Source organism: Protopterus annectens, chromosome 1.part0 (genome assembly GCF_019279795.1).
Source record: "Protopterus annectens isolate FY-2018-M chromosome 1.part0, PAN1.0, whole genome shotgun sequence".
In the NCBI taxonomy this organism is placed as follows: domain Eukaryota; kingdom Metazoa; phylum Chordata; order Ceratodontiformes; family Protopteridae; genus Protopterus; species Protopterus annectens.
The window spans coordinates 1869687690-1869707268 of NC_056725.1; the positions used below are offsets into that span (position 1 = coordinate 1869687690).

At 46.4% G+C, this 19579-nt stretch overlaps 1 protein-coding gene across 1 annotated transcript in view; it reads left to right on the forward strand.

Moving 5' to 3' along the window:
- Positions 1-19579, forward strand: part of CPLANE1 (ciliogenesis and planar polarity effector 1) — a 4248669-nt gene that overhangs the window by 4051123 nt on the left and 177967 nt on the right. Inside the window, exon 46 of the mRNA XM_044076333.1 lies at positions 7727-7858. Coding sequence (XP_043932268.1) covers positions 7727-7858 — 132 coding nt within the window. The remainder of the gene's footprint in view (positions 1-7726; positions 7859-19579) is intronic.

The window sequence follows — 19579 nt, forward strand, 5'->3', positions numbered from 1 at the left end:
CTGGAGTGCTGAACTTTATATGGATTCCAGAAGATAAGTTATCAGTGATTGTTTGATTTTTTTTTCTTTAGTATTTAAGGTGACTACTTCATTTAATTAAACTTAAACACAGAGAAAATACTAAGAAATTATTTGCCTAAAATGTTGCTTGCCTTAGCTGAGTTTCACAAAATTTGAAATGGAGAGCATAAGTACAGGAATAAGTAGCAAAATACATGCATAAGCATAGATGATTGGCATTAGTAGCAGTTTGTATCTTCTATTATGTCTGTAAATGTTTTGCTGAAGCTTTGAGAAGATATGTGAAGAAACAGTGTTCTGTTTTGGTAGAATAATTTAATTCTTCAGTATTCTTTTTGGCTGAACTTCATGTCAGTATTTTACTGTAGCATAGTTCCCTGATGTTTGTATGAAGATAGCCTATAGAGCACATTGCATTGTTTTCTCTTTTTTGTCAGTAATCCCTGCTGCCTTGAGAGAAATGCTCCATCGCCTAGTACTGGACTAATTTTTAGACCCAGGTGAATAATTTTGCCTAGAGAATTTCCACGTTTAGTATATTTAGAAGAATGGTAAGGGTAAGTGCAGCAGGAATCACAAGTACTTTCTTTCCTGTTTCTTAATTTTTTTCACACAGCAGTGTTGTGGCTACTGAACTAAACTGTGATGATGAAACCCGAGCAGTGCTCTCAGTTTTCCAATAAGCATGTTCCATTTTCTCACTTATGATTACAGGATATGGATAATGGGTGAAGGAATAAGGTCATGGGTGCAAGCACTGAAAATGAGATGATGTTAAGTTGTCTATCTCGCCTTCATTCTTGCTGGATGGGTTCAGAGCCGATCCTCAGCTCCGACTCGGCCAATACTAAAGCTCGAGAGCTAATTCCACCGGCTCGAGGCTCCCCTATATCCCACAATGCTAGGCGGTAACTACTTAGATCTCGTTTGCCGCTTAGCTGATGAGGTGCTTTTCTACCTGCTCTGGCAGGTTAGTCAAAGATTTAATTCTAAAATTTTCAATCTTAAACCCCTAGTACTCTTTTTTCACTAAAACCTTTAGTTTTAAATACCCCTTTTCCTGGTTCGACAACTTTGTTGCCCTTAATTCCTTCTTTATTTCCCTTTAGTTTTAGGTCTTAGGCCCCTTCTAGTCCCCTTGTGTGACTGGTATTTTATTTTTAATTAAGGCCTGTGTGTGTGTGTGTGTTTTTCTTGGACCCTTTATTATGTCTAAGGAATCTAAGGTCTCAGGCTTCAAGAAGTTTGACTCGTGCTGTCAGAAAATGTCTCTGACAGACGGTCACACTTCTTGTGTGTATTGCCTGGGACCTTTGCACCTGCAGGACTCTTGTGCTGTTTGCCATGGTTTTAGCCCTAGAGTCCTGCAGGAACGTAAGAATAAATTAATCTTGCATGGCTTATTAAAGCCTGAAGGCCCCCCGACTCAGTCTGTGTCGGGGAAGCCTTCTAAAACTTCCAAACAGTCGGCTCCGGTTTCTGAGTCGACTTCTGGAAATGTAAAGTCTGCTTTGACATCGGCTCCGGCCGGAGACGATGTTTCCAAGCCTCATACTGTTACCTTGGCTCCGGCTGGAGCCGAGGTTGATAAAACTCCGTTGGCTCCGATACTCTTATCGGAGCAACATTCTAGGAAGAGATCTAGATCCCCCTCTATCGGCTCCATGCACTCGGCGCCATTATCCCCTCTTTTTTCTGAACGGAGCCATAGAACACATTCCTCACGGTCTTCCAGGCTATCTGACTACGATTTGCAAAGGGTAGTGAGTAGACTTCTCAAGTCTGAGGCACTGGCCCAAATGCTGCATAGCCCGACTCAGCAGTCAGTGGCTATTTCCGTTCCCCAATATATTCCTCCTCCGACTCCTTTGAGTTCGGAGCCAGGGCTTGTCGGAGCCATGACTGTCAGTGCGTCAGATCCAATACCTTCCCTTTCGGCTCCGTCGTCTGCTCCAATCTCCTCCTTGGAGGGATCTCGGCACCGAGCTTCCCTCGTCGGCTCCGAGGGGCAAGTGGCATCAGACCCTTGTCCGACCCCGCTCTCCCTCTCGGGGCTTCAGCGCTGGTGAGTTCAGCTCCGACATCGGCTTCGGAGCCATCCCTGTCGGTGCCGGGGGGGGGGGTCCTTGTCTCTTCGGAGCGGGGACCTCCGGCCTTGCCTGATAGGGGTGCCTTCGAGGTCATGCGGAGCGTGCTAGAACCAGGGTCTGCCCCACAGTCGGCTCCGTCAGCCCCTCCATCTACAGTGCCTGCGGTGATTTCTACCCACCCCCTTGCATTAGACCGCAGAGAGCCAACTCCTCAAGTTTCCCCGTTTGGAATTTCCTCCTCTTCCGATGCCTCTCCTGACCTGGTAGGAGATCCCCCTAGGAAGAGGCAGTGCAAGAAGAAGCACATTGACTCCCCTGAGTCTATCACCTCTGACACTGACTTAGAGGAATCTGAAGGTTCCCCTCGATCCCCCTCTGAGGATGTCTCCTTTGCTGACATCCTTGAGATTCTGAAACAGAGGGGGAACTGGCCAGCCCTTAACCATTCGGAGGATGAGTCAGTGTATCTTGAGGCATTTGGCTCTCGCCCTTCTACCTCCTGGGTGTCCCCTCCCTTTGACCCCCTTATGGAAGTGGTGGCAAGGAAGGCCTGGATGGCTCCTGATTCAGTGGAACCCACCCCGAGGAGGCCATCTAAATTTATTACTGCCCCTAGAGATAAAGATTTTTTATCCAAAGGTGTCCCCGTTGATGCCATGGTGGTGGCTGCGGCCACTAAGAAGGAGTTATCCGATCCTTCGGTTCCTGTCCATCCTCCTAATAAGGAATCTAGGACCATGGACAGGTACGGTAAGCGGATGATCTCATCAGCGACCTTTTCAATGCGGTCGCTGAACTACTTATGCCACTTCACTCGTCTCCAGAAAGATTTACTCAAGGATATGGGTGAAGTGATAAAGGATCCTACAGCTGAGGGGTTCCAAGACAGAATGAACTCCCAGTTGGCAACCCTGAATTCCATCGTTAACTCCTCCAATGCGGCTTCTCTCATATGCTGCGGATGGGGCGAGTAGAGCTGCAGGCACAGGTGTTGCCTTACGAAGTCACGCCTGGATGCGGCTGTGCAACTTTGCGGACCCTTTCAAGGTGTCCTTCACCAATTCTCCCTTTGATGGATCATCCTTGTTTGGTCCACAGGTGAAGGATACATTGACCAGGTGTGAGGTAGAAGGTAAGACTCTCTCTCCCATAGGAGTCCGTTTTTCTACCCCTTCTAGACCCTATCCCAAAGGTCAGAGGAGAGGAAAGATGTGGTTCCGTAAACAATCCCAGGGAGTCTCATCTGACGCACAAGGTCGATTCCCCTCTAGAGGCAGAGGGGGGAATAATAATAGACGCCGCCCTAGAGGCAGAGGAGGTCCGCAAAACCAGGGTAGCAGAGAAATGTTCTCTGATAAACCCTTTCAGCATCCCTGAGGGGCTTCCCGGCTGTCCATCTTCGGAGGCAGTTGGGGTTATCCCTGTACCCAAAAGCCTGGCTTTCCCTTACTCAAGACAAATGGGTACAGTCGATCATATCCGAGGGTTACAAAATTCCCTTTATTCACATCCCATCTCAACCCAAAGGATCCCTTCCAGAAGTTCCACCCAGTCTAAGGGAACAAGCAGCATTAGAAATTTCAAAGCTGCTATCAAAAAGAGCTATCCAATCAGTCCCAGCAGACCAGCAAGGATCCGGAATCTACTCCAAATTCTTTTTGGTACCAAAGAAAACAGGGGACTGGAGACCCATACTGGATCTCAGCTACTTAAACAAGTATGTCAGGAAAACAAAATTCCGGATGGTCACGCTACAGTCCATTCTACCCTTCTTGGGTCAGGACAGTTGGATGTGCTCGATAGATCTTCAGGACGCGTACTACCACATCAAGATGAACAGACACTCCAGGAGATATCTCCACTTCAGGCTGGGAGCCAGTCACTACCAGTTCAGGGCCCTGCCCTTTGGTCTCACTACAGCCCCCCCGTGTGTTTACCAAATGCATGGCAGTGGTCGCGGCTCACTTGAGATGTCAAGGATTCCAGGTGTTTCCATATTTAGACGACTGGCTCCTTACCGCCACCCCCAGACATCAGCTTCTTTTATCCAGGGACTTCACCATCCAATCTTGCCAAGCTCTAGGCATTTCAATAAATTTCGAAAAATCTGCCTTGTCGCCTTGTCAATCTATTACCTTTATAGGCGCACCTTAGACGCACTCAATCTTTCAGCCAGACTCACAGAGCAGAGAGTGTCAGACATTCGAAAACAAGTTTCCCTTCTCTTACAATGGAACAAAGTCAAAGCCAGACTAACTTTGAAGGTGTTAGGACTCATGGCAGCAGCTATTCCCCTTCTCCCCTTAGCTTGCTTCCACATGAGGATCCTCCAATGGATGCTGTTTACTCAATGGTCCTTTCAACAGCTCCCGATGTCCCATACCATATTGATAACTCAATCATGCAAGAATCAACTGTCTTGGTGGATCACATCACCTCAAGTTCTCCGAGGAAGACCCTTCACTCCCCCCCCCCCAGTCGCCTGGTTGACAACAGACGCCTCCCTGATCGGGTGGGGGGTGGGGCATTATCAGGGCAGGACAGTCCAAGGCACGTGGCAACCTTTCGAGTGCCACTTGCACATAAATGTCTTAGAGATGAGAGCAGTGCTTTTAGCGTTGGAAGCCCTTCATGACTGTCTTCCCACTGGGACTATTGCAATTCAGATGGACAACATGTCCGTAGTGTGGTACATTAACAAACAAGGCGGAACCAGATCATACCCTTTATGTCGAGAGGCACTCAGACCTTGGCAATGGGCGATCTCTTCTCAGTGTTTTCTGATAGCAACACACATTCCCGGGAAATCCAACGTTATTGCAGACAAGTTGAGCAGGGCAATTTTCATGCCCCACGAGTGGTCTCTAAAGAAATCAGTTCTAGAAGAAGTATTCCTAAGATGGGGCCAGCCTTGCTGCGATCTTTTTGCTACTCCCCAAAACAGCAAGTGTCATGACTTCTTCACTCTCTTCCCGTTACCAGGCCATCCCACCAGAGACGCTCTAGTCCACGATTGGCCCCGGGGACTTCTATATGCCTTTCCCCCCTTTCCACTGATGTCTCAACTAATTCAGAAAGCCATCGCTTTGAGAGTGACAATGATCCTCATTGCCTCTTACTGGCCTCGACAGATATGGTTTCTGTTTCTTCATCGTTACTTTTTGGAGCAGCCTTGACATCTGGACCCAGTACCGGATCTGTTAACCCACCAATCGGGTCAGCTGCACCAATCTCTGCTTTCTCTAAATCTCATAGCGTGGTTTCTCCGATTCCAACCTTAGCCAGGCTTCCCTCAATATCTCGCTCGGTCCGAGATATCTTGATAGCCTCTCATAAATCTTCTACCCGGAAGATTTATAGTAGCAAATGGAAACGCTTCTCTTTTTGGGAAACATCAAAAAACATAGATCCCTTTACTGCATCTATCCGGTCTATTCTAGACTTTCTAGCAGAACTCTTTCATTTAGGATCATCTGCAACTACCATTAGAGTTCAATTGGCTGCCATATCTAATTTTCATGTTGGTGTCTCGGAGTCTAGCATCATGGCTCACAAACTCTGTAAAGCCTTTTTAAGGGGCGTATTTCTTCTCAAACCTCCAATCAAAGATCCCCTGCCTCAATGGGATTTGAACTTGGTTCTGGCATCCTTAATCCTTCCCCCCTTCGAACCGGCGGCTTCATGTTCTCTGAAGTTGCTTTCTTGGAAGACACTTTTACTGGTAGCTATAACTTCAGCGAGAAGGGTATCTGAACTCCATGCTCTGTGCAGTTGTCCTCCTTACTTAGTGTTTCACAAAGATAGGGTATCCCTCCGTACTAATCCATCCTTTTTACCTAAAGTTTCCTCTCAAGTGAACCTAAACCAAATTATTGATCTCCCTGTCTTTTTCCCTAACTATTCAAACAGGTCAGAACAAAAGCTACATTTTTTGGATGTTCATCGCCAACTTAGATATTACTTAGACAGGACTAAACAATTCAGGAAATCTGATCAATTGTTTCTGTCGTATGCGGAAGGGAAATTGGGCCTTCCTGTTACTAAAGTATCCCTCTCTAGATGGCTCACGTCTACAATTACCTTCATCTATGAGATCAGACATCAAAAACTACCCTCAAGACCTAGAGCTCATTCAACTAGGGCATTAGCTACATCCATAGCTTTTCAGGATAGGCTGCCAATAGATTCCATTTGTGCAGCAGCCACCTGGGCTTCTCCTCATACCTTCATTTCACATTACAAATTGGACATGGTTTCCAGAAGCCGTGCCAACTTTGGTTCCACTGTTCTCAAGAGTCTGTTCAGATAGGCCACCCGGGATAAGGTGCTAGGGACGCGGTCCCATCCAGCAAGAATGAAGGCGAGATAGACAACTTAACATTAAGAAGTTATGTACCTACCATAAAGTTCCATGTTAGTTGTCTTCTTCTCACCTTCTTTCTTGCGTCCCACCCTCCTTCCCCCAAGCCTGGACAGACCGATAGGAATTCAGTTTGTGTTCTTCCTCTGGAAGTCGTCATTCCCACACGTTCTTCCACCTCCTTTTCTCCTTTCTTAGGTCTGCGATACCTTTCACGCAGGTTGTTTTGAGGTGGGTTTCCCTTCTCCATTCTATGGAGCCTAGGGTTGCTTGGTATAGCTATCAAACGAGATCTGAGTAGTTACCGCCTAGCATTGTGGGATATAGGGGAGCCTCGAGCCGGTGGAATTGGCTCTCGAGCTTTAGTATTGGCCGAGTCGGAGCCGAGGATCGGCTCCGAACCCATCCAGCAAGAAAGAAGGCGAGAAGAAGACAACTAACATGGAACGTTATGGTAGGTACATAACTTCTTATTTCCACTAGGTCACTGGGCTTGCTGTTTGTGACAGGGTGAGAAGTTGTTTGGCTTGAAAGAACCTCAGATTCAAGCCAATTCTCCTTCATATTTGAAATCAACTGATGTGGCTGGACTGCTTTATAAGAAAGCCACCTGGATGACTTTTGTTAGAGATGTTCCAGATGCAGCCCACTGGGAAAGAGTCCTTGTGGTATATCCATGACTTTCTGGATGAATAATGAATCTTGGCTTGCTTGGGGATTCTCCAGGATTAGCTAAAAATCTGTGGCAGAGGAAACATAAGCTTTGTTAGCTTTGTTTAGTCTGCTGCCACTGTAATCCACCTGAAAAAGCAAAAGGAAAGTTTACAAATCAACCCAGTTGTTTATTAGTATGATTATTAGTTTATATGTATTTATTATTGCCAACTGTACTTTCAACTGTATTGGTTCAAACTGTTTTATAGGTAAAGTGATTTTAGAAACATACATGAAAAGAACACCGTAGTCATAAATAAATTGGTCATCAGAAGTGAGAAGATAAATGTAGTCATCTGTTTTTATAAATATCTTAAAATGGCAACTCCGTAACAGAGGACTTGCCATCTTATCCACCTGCATTTGTAAATGCAGTCAAAACAAGAAATATTGCGTAACAGTATCATTATAACTGTCTGCAAAAAAAAAACTACGTTTATCCTTTATTATGGATGTACTTAAACAACAGTTCTTTTCTGCACTAAAAACATAATTATAAGTGTAATCTAACTGTAGTTGTGTGTGTGTGTTTGTATTTCAGCTTTGTAGGTGATGACCTTCACCTTAGTGGACTAAGTGATGTTGCAGATATCATAAGTGACCTTGTGAAAGACAGAGGTGTTTCAGCATCAGAGCTGGGCCTCTCAGAAGCACAGGCAAATGCAGTCTCCAGGTAACACAACATGTGGCTCACTTCTTGTTTTTTTGCTGGTCTTTTTGTCTTCTGCCTGTAGATAATTACTGCTTAGCCTCAATAGTCCACTGTACCCAATTCTTGCACTTCATACTTTACTATAAATTGAGGAACTCCGAAAATATTATGTGGGACAAGAAGCCTTGGAGAATCACACCTCTGTTTCGTACATAGGATTTCTTATTGGTTGTGTGTCAGATTTCAGACAGTAATTGCATACCTTGATATAACTGAAATCCATATTTCATTCTTCTGTTGTTGGAAGTATGTGTATACAAGACTGCTATGACAGTGTTTCCTATTTCTCCCCTTAGTTGTGTAAGTGCTTTGGTTTACTAGTAGAGGACTTCACTTGCTCAACTGTGTTTTGGTCAAAAGATAAGATCAATCAAAATTTTCTACAAAACTCTAGGTTGCTGTCAGTGGGGATGTCTTCTTTACCCGCAAACTCTGGGGACCTTGTAGTTGATTAAAATATTTAAGAGGTCTAGGATGTGGTATCTTTAATGGCTTTGCACCTACAGAAAACACCTCATCTGAAGTTGTTGTCTTCATTTGGTCTTCAACCTGTGGGTTACCAGATCCGGCAAGGATCCGACTCGGCCACATATCCAGCATCTGATCTGAGCTCTAAGCTCCTCCCCTACCCATATGCCTCTGTCTCCTTCCTCCCTTCAGATCTCGTTTGCCGCTGTTCATGTCCGCATCGTGATCCATGCTCTAGGCTACAGTTTTGAGGGTAAGTGACTTTTTTCTGTCTTTCTGACCCTCCTTTTCTTAAACTTTTTCCCCCTTTTCTATTTTCTACCTCCCCTCTTGCTGTCTGGTGTCGGTTCCAAAAAAACCTTCTTTCTGCGTGTGTGTGGTCTCTTGTGTGCGCCTTTTGGTTGGGAGTATGGCTGAAACCCCCAAACCAGGCTTCCGAAAATGCACAGAGTGTGACCACAAGCTCTCTCCAGCTGATGGCCACACTCTGTGCGTTGAATGTCTTGGGGCTGCCCTCTTGGAGACAACCTGTTCTATCTGTGCTGGGTTTAATCCCTGGGCACTGATGGACAGGAGGAATAAGTTAATTTTGAAGGGCCCTCTCACCCTCCTTCCATCAGGGTCCAGGCCTCTTCTGCTTCTATCTCCTCCTCAGCCTCTGAGACTCAAACTCCCACCAAGAGGTCCGGGGATGGAGACACATCCTCTAAGTCCAAGGACAGGGCCAGGAAGCGATCCCCAGATCGCTTGTTCTCAGCGGGCCTTCCAGCAAAAGTAAGGTCAGTTCCGAGGGTGGACCCCCCCAGTCCCCCCGGCTCCGTTCCCCTTGGTGCTCTCTCGAGCTGGAGGAGCTTTGGACCCGGTCACCAGCACAGGCTTCCCCTCACCGCGCCTCTAGGCTGGTGTCAGTGGCCTCTTCTTCCCGCTCAACCTGCAGTCTTTCTGAAGCTGAGATAGATAGAATGATGTGGAAGTTTATCTGCACTCAGTTACAGATGAGAGTCTTGCCTGCCCCCTCTCCCTCTGGAGCAGGGGGCATGCAATCTGTGTTCATCCCTATTGCTTCTTCTCCAGTCTGACCTTCAGTTTCACACACACTACATCGGGGGGGGGGGGGTCAGCTCCGATGGTACCTTGTACTTCGATGCCGGCCATGGCCTTGAGCAGGTCAGATCTGACTAGCTGGGATACGTCCTGCTCTCGGAATCGTAGCCTTGGTGCTGAATCCAAGGGGATGGCATCGGCTCCGAGTTTTTCTGAGCAGAGCCTCCCCTTTGGAATCTTGGTGCCTGGAGGCTCGGCTCTGGCTCCTCTGTTGGGTCAGAGGGTTACAGCTCCTTCCATTGTCCCTTCTCAGGAGGTCCGTTCCCCTTTGGCTTTCGACGTGGTGGAGAGGGTCCTCTCGATCCCATTGAGACCCATGACAATCTTGTCTTTGGAGTCTGCCCCAGCTCCCTCTGTTCTGGCACAGACACAGCCATCCTGCCATCTCAGGGACAGCCTGCTGCCTCTTTGCCCCAGGGTGCTCCCGCTTGGGAGCAGCGAGATGGCGAGTCCTCCCCAGAAACCCCCACTAAGGAGGTTCTTCACAAATGTACATGCAAAAGGAGGCACTTGAACTCCCCACTGGAGTCCATCATTGAAGACACCGATTTGGAGGAAGGGGAAGGTTCCCCCCCAGTCACCCCCAAGGATGTCTCCTTTGGAGACATCATGGAAATCCTACACCAGCATGGGGGGTTTTCTGCCCAAAAACCTAACCCAGACAAATTGGTGTTCCTGGAGGCATTTGGCGCAGGACCCTCTACTTCCTGAGTGTCCCCTCCTGTGGATCTTATTACATCTCGGGAGTGGAAAGAACCAGACATGGTGGAGTCCATTCACAAACGCCTGGACAAAATTTTGAGTGCCCCTTCGGACAGGACCTGTTGGACCAAGGGATCCCTGGTTGATGCCATGGTGGTGGCAACCACCACTAAGAAGGAGCTCACTCAGGAGAGCTCTACGGTTCATCCTCCTGACCGAGAGTCCAGGATAATGGACCGTTTTGGGAAGTGGGTTACGCTTCAGCGATGTTTTCTGTGTGTGTGCTTAATTATTTGGCACACGTGATTAGGCTGCAACGAAACCTAGTCAAAGAGATTGCTGAGTTCACCCCTGGGTCCATGTCTGCAGAGGACAAGAAATTGTTCTCCTCTCGAATGGCCACCCTGACATCTATTACTAACACCTCTGTGTGTCTCCTCTCCCATGCAACCAAGCGTGCCACTGGAGCTGCCGGTACAGGAGTTGCTATCAGGCGCCCCACCTGGCTCCAGCTCTGTGCATTTTTGGAACCCTTTAAGGCATTTTTTACAAATGCCCCTTATGACAGTTCCATCCTTTTTGGGAAGTCGGTACATGACACCTTAGTTCAGAGTGAGAAGGATGAGAAGAGACTGTCTGCCATCGGGATCCACTTTTGGCCCCTTAATGAACCTTCTCTAGGAATCAGCGAGGGGCCAAGAAGATGTTGTTCTGGAAATCTCAGAGCTGTTGCCAGGACACTTAGGACTCGCCTTCCCCCAGTGGCAGAGGGGGATTTGATAGATGCCACCCTAGCGACAGAGGGAGGGCCAAGAAATCAAGGGTCTTAAAAGCCTTTCTCAGAGAGACCCACACAGCAACCTTGAAGGGTTGCCCAGCTGCTTGTCTCTGGAGACAGTCAGGGGTCGCCTCTCACTACACCCAATGGCCTAGGAGTCCATCACGGAAGATCAAATTATATCCAGAGACTATTCAGTCCCTTTTCTCAAGCCACCTCCACCACCCAGACACCTCCCGGACGTTACACCCATGCAAAGGGAGGATGCAGCACTGGAAATTGTAAAGCTGCTACTGCTAGAAAAGCGAGTCATCCAACTTGTCCCCCCAGACCAGTCCAGATTAGGCATTTATTCCATGTTCTTTTTAGTGCCAAAGAAGATGGGGGACTTGATACCCATTCTGGATCTCTCCATCTTGAACCTGTCAGTGGCCAAGATGAAATTCTGGATGGTCACCTTGCAATCTATCCTGCCCTTCCTGCAGAAGAGAGATTGGATGTGCTTAATCAACCTTCAAGATGCGTACTATCACATCAAAATGGACAGGTGCTCTCTGAGGTTTCTCACTTCCGGCTGGGAGCCAGTCATTACCAGTTCAGAGCACTTTCCTTTGATCTCACCACAGCCCCCAGGGTGTTCACCAAAGTGATGGCAGTGGTTGCGGCTCTCCTGAGACTCCAGGGTATACAGGTCTTCTCCTACCTGGACGATTGGCTCCTGGCTGCCCCTTCCAGGCATCAGCTCTGCCAAGCGAGGGATTTCTTTCTTCTCTTAGTCCGGCAGTTGGGCATTACCATCATTCTCAGCAAGTCATCACTGGTCCCGATTCAAATATTAGATTTCATTGGGGCATGACTAGACATGATTCAAACTAAAGTCTTTCTTACCTTGGAGAGAGTACAGTCTCTGAAGCTACATGTCCTTTGTATTTTGCAAGCTCAGTCACTGACAGCGGAAATGGTATTAAGGGCATTGGGGTCCATGATGGCCACGATCAGTCTTTTACCCATGGCGTGTCTTCACATGTGGGTTCTTCAGTAGACCTTCACGGTTCAATGGTCCATGTTAGATCTTCTGTTGTCACACCCCATTTGAGTCTCTCGGGTGCGCAGGGACTCTGTTATGTGGTGGATTCATTCTCCAGATCTTGTTTGGGGTTGCTGTTTTCTTCGCCCTTCCCCTTTGGCCACAGTGAACACGGATGCCTCCCTGCTAGAGTGGGGGAGGACTGCCTGGAAATGACAGTCTAAGGCACGTGGTCCCCTTACGAGACCAGATTGGATATCAACATCCTGGAGATGAGGGCTGTGCTTCTAGCGTTGCAAGCTCTCCATGCCCATCTTCCCCCAGGGATGATTGCTATCCAGACAGGACAATATGTCTGTGGTCTGGTACATCAGCAAGCAGGGGGGAGCCAGGTCTTATTCCCTATGTCCCGAAGCTATGAGTGTGTGGGAGTGGGTGATCTCCACCGGCTTTTTTCTGGTGGCAATGCACATTCCAGGGAGGTCTAACATTCTAGCGGACAGGCTCAGCAGGTCTATTCTGATGCCTTACAAGTAGTCTCTGAATCCTTCAGTAGCGAAACAGATCTTTCTCAAGTGGAGTCAGCCTTGTTGTGATCTCTTCACCTATCCTTCCATTGCAAACTGCAGTGAGTTTTTCGCTCTGAACCCCCCACCGAGGGAAGCCTCTGAGATGCTCTGATTCATGCTTGGCCCCCTGGTCTTCTGTATGCTTAACATCCTTTTCCATTAATACCAAATTTTTTTCAGAAAGCTCACAGGCTGGGTGCTTAGTTATCCTCATTGCCCCAGTCTGGCCTAGCCAAGTCTGGTTCCCCTCTCTGTGGTCTTACCTGGTGGCTCCACCATGGACGTTGGATCTAGTTCCGGATCTCATTTCTCATCCTTCATGGATTCTCCATCCATACCTGGAAAGTCTGAAGCTCACTGCTTGGCTGCTTCAGTTCCCATGATATTCAGGACTCCCCACTTATCTTCACCTTGTCAAAAGGATCCTGGTGGCAGCTCATAAGTCTTCCACCAAAAGGGTGTACTCCAGCAAATGGAGATGTTTTTCGATCTGAGCTTCACAAGCATGCCCTAGATCCTTTCACTGCCCCAGTTTCTGCGGTTTTAGAATTTTTGGCAGGGATCTTTCAGCAAGGTGCCAATTCATCTATGGTCAAGGTCCAATTAGCAGCGATCTCCAATTTTCATGTAGGTGATAACATGGCTTCCTTAGCATCTACTAAGCTTTGCAAAGTCTTCTTAAAAGGCACCTTTCTTCTTCGGCCCACAGTGAAGGATCCTGCGCCACCATGGGATCTTATATTAGTTCTGCAAGTTCTAGTTTATTCCCCCTTTAAGCCTGCGGCCACTGCGGGCCTGAAATTTTTGTTCTGGAAGACAGCCTTCTTGGTTGCCATTACTTCTGCCAGGAGGGTTTTGGAGCTTCAAGCTTTGTCGGTCAAGCCTCCTTATATGATTTTTCATAAGGATAGGGTATCCTTGCGTACTAATCCATCCTTTCTTTCTAAGGTAGCTTCAGAGTCCAATATTAATCAGGTGATTAATCTCCCGGCCTTTTTCCCAAATTTTCAAAATAAAGGAGAGTACAAATTGCATTTGTTGGATGTGCATAGACAATTACATTTTTACCTGCACAAGACTAAATCTATTCATAAGTTTGACCAACTCTTCATTTCATACTCTAAACCCTTCTTGGGGAAACCAGTATCGAAGGTCACCATTGCCCATTGGATTTCACAGTGTATGACATTGGCGTATTCTGCTAGGGTTTTAGCCCCACCAAGTCATGTGAAGACACATTCCACTAGATCTATGGCTACTTCAACTGTATTTTGGTCCAGAGTTTCATTAGATGACATGTGCTCTGCGGCTACTTGGGCTTCATCACATACCTTCATTTTGCATTATAAGTTGGACATCGTATCCAGGAACAGGGTGTCCTTTAGCTCCATCGTGCTTCAGAATATCCTTCCATGAGGGGATTCTGTCCCACAGGTTGAAGACAACAACTTCAGATAAAGAAGTTATGCACTCACCATAACTTTCCATCTGAGTTGTTGCTCTTCATTTGTCTTCAACTGTTCCCTCCCTCCATCCCCCTGCCTTGCATAGACTGTGTGGTGGTCTGGCGGGTAGAGGATGTGGTCACCACCTGGGTGCCTCTTACTTTCCCTTTCTTGCTTATACAGACATTTAGTATGGGACAAGGTGTTGAGTCGGGTATGGATGCTAGGTTAGGCAGCAAACTCGATCTGAAGGGAGGAAGGAGACGGGCATTATGGATAGGGGAGGAGCTTGGAGCTCATATCAGATGCTGGATATGCGGCTGAGTTGGATCCGTGCCGGATCCGGTAACCCACAGGTTGAAGACAAATGAAGAACAAGAACTCAGATGGAACATTATGGGGAATACATAACTTATCCTCTTTTTCCTTATTAGTTTGATACAGTTTTGAGTAGTTCATTTCATTCAGAGACTCCATTCTGTAAAAAAAAAAAAAAAAAAAAAAAAAAAGTTAATTCGACCTACAACCCTGTTGGCTAGTACATTAACAGATTTCTATAACAGGTCTCTTTCATTGTACATAGCCAGGCGTCTGATCTTTGCTGCTTTTTTGTGTAGTAAGACAAGTGCATCATATTACTTCACATTTGTTTTGGTTCTTTGTTACTTTACGAGGAAGCTATTCCATTTTTGTCTAAAAACTTTGAACAGTTAAAGTATAACCAGAATTTGCAATGACTTTCCAAAGTTTAAGAAAATAACAGAATAGGTTCATAGGTTGGTACTAGGCTAGCAGCCCTAGGGCCTATACAAGCCTAGCCATAACAATTCCCTGGCTATTTCTTCCCACACTATTTACTTCCCTGGACCCCTGTCTAGCAGGGCAACTGACGTGATCCCCGGGGTGAATTTCCTTTCTCCCATCCAATCATCAAGGTTCCTTTTGAAGAGGGCCAAAGAGGCGCTCTGCTTGACATGTATGGGCAGTCTATTCCAGAGTCTGGGGAGTCTCTGGATTAGGAATCTATCCCTCCAGCATGTTTTGTTTGTTGTGATGACAAAGTTTAGATCCCTGGAACATATGGCTCTGAGGGATTGGGATTTCTTTAAGTGTAGCATGTCCAGCAGCTCTGGGTTTGACATGACCTTGTATGTTAAGCAGAGATCGCCTCGGAGTAGATGATATGCGACAGAGTATAGCTGGAGTTTTTTAAGACGGTCAGCATAGGGCATCTGCTTTAGGCCTGTGATTCTTTTAGTGAGGTATTTCTGCAGCCTTTCCAGTTGTTGCAGATGTCTTGAGAGGTACATACCAAATGGGGCTTTGTATTCTATAATGGGTCTAATGAGAGATGAGTACAGTGTGACAATGACCTCCTTTTTTCTGGATGAAAAGCCCTTAGTGATGAGGTGTGCCACATAGAAGGATTTCCTGACTGTTGTGGCGATGTGGTTATTGAAGGTGAGACCACTGTCCACCTGTGTCCCTAAGTCTCTTATCACACTTTCAGTGTTTAGTGTACTGCCACCTATGTGGTAATTCACGGGTACATGTTTTTTCCCAAAGGGGATAACTATACATTTCTTGGCATTGAGCTTGAGCCCATGGCTCTGGCACCAAGCATCTGTTTCTGTAAGGCCCTTTTGTAGAGTATCCACATCATTTGAGGATTCAATAATGGCTCCCAGTTTGCAGTCATCTGCGAACTTTGTTAGCCAGAGTCCCTTAGTGTTGGCCTGTATTTTAGAGAAGTACATGCCAAACAAGAGAGGTCTCAGGACTGAACCCTGAGGTACTCCACTTGTCTGGAGCTGGATTTGAAGTCAGCTACTTTTACAGTGTGGGTTCTGTCAGTAAGCCAGTTGGCAACCCATCGAGTGATATAGGGATTAATGCCCAGCTTAGTAAGTTTATCTATGATTCCAGAGTGGGGGATGTTGTAAAAAGCCTTGTCGAGGTCCAGATAGGCTGTGTGGACTGCCTTACCTTCGTCCACGGCTCTGGAGACTGATTCGAAGAAGTCAGTCAGGTTCAGGAGACAAGATCGGCCCTTCACAAACTCAAACCGGGTGGGGTCCAATGTTTTAAGGTTGCCAATGTCTTTGTTTATAAGTTCCATGATAATACGTTCCATGGCCTTGCAGATCAGGCTCGTCAGACTGATGGAGTGGTAGTTCCCGGGATCCAAGGTGGCTCCCTCCTTGTGGAGTGGGATAACTGTAGCTGTGCGCCAGTCAGTGGGCACGAAGCCTGAGGTGAGGGTATAATTAAACATGACACTTAGGTGAGGTGCTAGTTCACTTTGTAGTTCATGTAGTACACAGCCCGGGATGTCATGTGGTCCCATGGATGCTGTATTCTTAGCTTTGGACAGTGCGTTTTTTACCTGTGTGGCTGTTATTACCGGAATTTGGCAGTCTTCCGGTATTGAGATGGACCATTTAGGGGGTGAAGTTGGCACTGAATCGATCTGCCAGAATATTGGCAATATCCTTGGGATCAGTATATTTAATGCCATTCTGTTGTAGCTCAGAGCAGATCTGAGCATTGCCATTTAGATTCGTGACATAGTTATAGAATGCTTTGTGGTTGTCTTTGGAATCTTTGGCAATTTTATTTTCGTAACTAGCTTTGGAAGATTTTATGAGGGATCTCAGCTTCTTACTGAGGCTGGTAAGGAAGTTTTTTGCATCCTGGGATTGCCCTCTTTTCTGCAACAGTTTCTTCCTTTTGTTGTAAAGTTTGTGTATGGCAGGGGACCACCAGATTGGCTTCTTTTTTTTCGGAGGGAGCTTCTTGGTTCTATTTGGGATGGCACGATTCATGCATAAGTGGATGTGCTCATACAGTGCCTTAGTGTAGGACTCAGCAGTCGAACTTTCAGTTCCCATCTGCATGGGTGTCATGAAGTAACTTCTGACTTGAGTAGCATGAAGTTGGCTTTGGAGAAGTTTTTTATGGAGGTTTCCTTACTGGGGAGTGGGGGTGGGATGTTGATGTTAAGGGTGATTAGCTTATGGTCTGACCTGACCAACAAGGGGGTGACCATAGGTGTGGAGCATCGATTTCCCATGTTGGTAATGTCCAGGTCTCGGATATTGGAGCCCCTGGTGGGACTATGGATTAGTTGATCCAGGGCATTGGAATTTATGAATTCCAAGAACCGTTGGGCAAAGGTGTTGGTAGACGAGTTGTTTTCCCAGTTAATGGCAGGGTAGTTGAAATCACCCAGTATTAGGGTGTTTGGTTGTATATTAATATTTTCCAGTATGTTTGAGAAGGTGTAGTGAGAATCTTGTGGCATGGTGGGGGATCTGTAGTAAGCTACAATTTGGATTGCAGTCTTACCTAGTGTTAGTTGCACCTGGAGAATTTCAGAAGCATTGTGTTGGGCAACTAACCTGGTGGTGTGAATATCCTTGGTGAATATGGACACTCCTCCACCGTTAGTGTTTCGATCCTGGTTTGGTGGCCGAAAAGTGTGGTAAGAGTTGTATCCTGGTATTGCAGGGGTGCTGTCTGGAGCCTTGAACCAGGTCTCAGTTACTGCACAAATATCGATGTTCTCCATTTTTAAGAATGCCTCGAGAGAGTGCATTTTGAGGTTTAGACTTCTAGCATTGAGTAGCATTACCTTCAGATTTTGCATGCTTGTACCTGTTACAGTGGTGGTTTTGTCCTTTGAACGTTGCCTAAAAAAGGCACTATAGGGGTCGCAAGAGCCTTAGCCAGTAACCTGAATCCCAGGGGGGACAGGTGCAGACCATCTCTGGCAAAGCATCGTGGTCTGTCGATCATGTCCACCCAGGCAGACAGATACTGGATCCCCTTTGAATGACACCAGAAGTTTAGCCAATTGTTGAAGTCAATCATTTTGTCCTTATATTTTGGTATCATTCTGGGAGAAGGCAGGATGCTACTCAGGGCTAGGGTCATACCTGCCTGGGCCACATGATCCGAGAGTTCTTCCATGTCTCTTTTCATGTAGTCCAGAGAGGTACGTCTCAAGTCATTCACTCCAACATGGACAATGACAGAGTCATATTTGTACTTGTTATGGAGTGACTTGAGTGCAAGAGTTATGTGGTGGATCCTGGCACCCGACAGGCAGCTCACTGTAATTTTCTCATTTTTCAGCCTGGTGAATGGGACATCAGTGTGCCTGACTATAATGTCACCTATGACTAAAGTGTTAGGTACGTTGTCTTGCCTTAGCGGCTGTTGCTGGGTGGCACACTGGTCTTGTGAGCTATGTGACACTTTGGTTGTGATTGGTGTTTGTTTGCGTTTCAGCTTCGGAGGTCCTTGTTGCTTGGGCAGGTTACAGTTAAAGGTCTCCGCATATGTGGATTTAGTGTTGCTATGTGTGGGTGTTGGTGGTGTGAGTTTAGAAGGGCTATGTGTTGCTTGAGGTGTAGTGTGGGTGTTAACTTTCTCCTCTTAACTGTCTAGCACAATCTTGGGTGGGGTGAGATTTGCTTCTAGTTTGGCTATGTAAGTGCATCTCTCACAGGTTGTAGTGTTGGGTGGTAGGAGGAGAGGGTTGTTTGTGTACATGAGGCAATTGCTGCATTGCCCCAGTATGCCCAGATTCACCAAGTAGACAGGAGAAATCAATGGAAGCTGACCCTTGGACATGCCTGGTTTGGTGCTTTTTTTTGAAAAGTAGAGGAGCTGTTTCCCCTTACCTTAGCAAGGTACTTTGCAATTATAGGCTGTTTAGTGCCTCTGATTAATTTCTCATTAATAAGGAGAGTTGAATGCTTGTATCAGTTTAAGGCTTCCTAGTGCTTTCCAGCAGGTATTAGCAAGTGCTAGTCACAGGGATGCTTAAAGGTAAGATGAAAAAAAAAATGGTTTACCCTAAACACTGCAGTGTGCAGTAGAGAAGTTAGATGTGAAAGTAGGTAACTTAAGTTTTACCTGTCTAAAAAGTTAAGTTTTAGTGGAGAGTCACTATTTTTAAAACAGCAAGATAGATTGAAAGGGGGTGATCACTTTTGTATTCCAGTACTATGGAATACAGCAGAATGGCCAATAAATTTAAATAGTTGAAGGGGAGTGGTTTCACGGAATGATAATTTTGTACTTACTCACACAAGCCAGTGAAAGCAGAGAGGAAATGAGATATATGGTCAAATTAACATAAGAGGCAGGCAACTAGAAAGACAGTGGTATTTAAGAACACAACAGTGACAAGGTGGGGGAGTGGGGAAAATTTTCTGCCTGACTCACAAGTGACAGAGCTGTGGTGTCTTTTGAAGTTTTAATATGCAGTTAAAAGCAGAACACAAGCAAAACACAAGGTTGTTGTTGTTTGTCTTTCAGCTTTTTCCCGGTAAGGCGTCGCCACAGCGGAACTCCAGTCTGCTAATGATTGGCAGTAGATTTTTACGAAACGCCGAGGTGCCAGCTCGACGCTCAACCTTCAACAAAGGCACACCCATTTATGCACGCATGTCTTTCGAACGGTTTGCTATCATTATGACGATGTGCAGTTGCACGGCTATGAAGTATTCGAACATCAGTTGTTCGAATACTTCATATTACGGCAGGTGACATGAGCGAAGGTTTGCATTGCGAATGAAC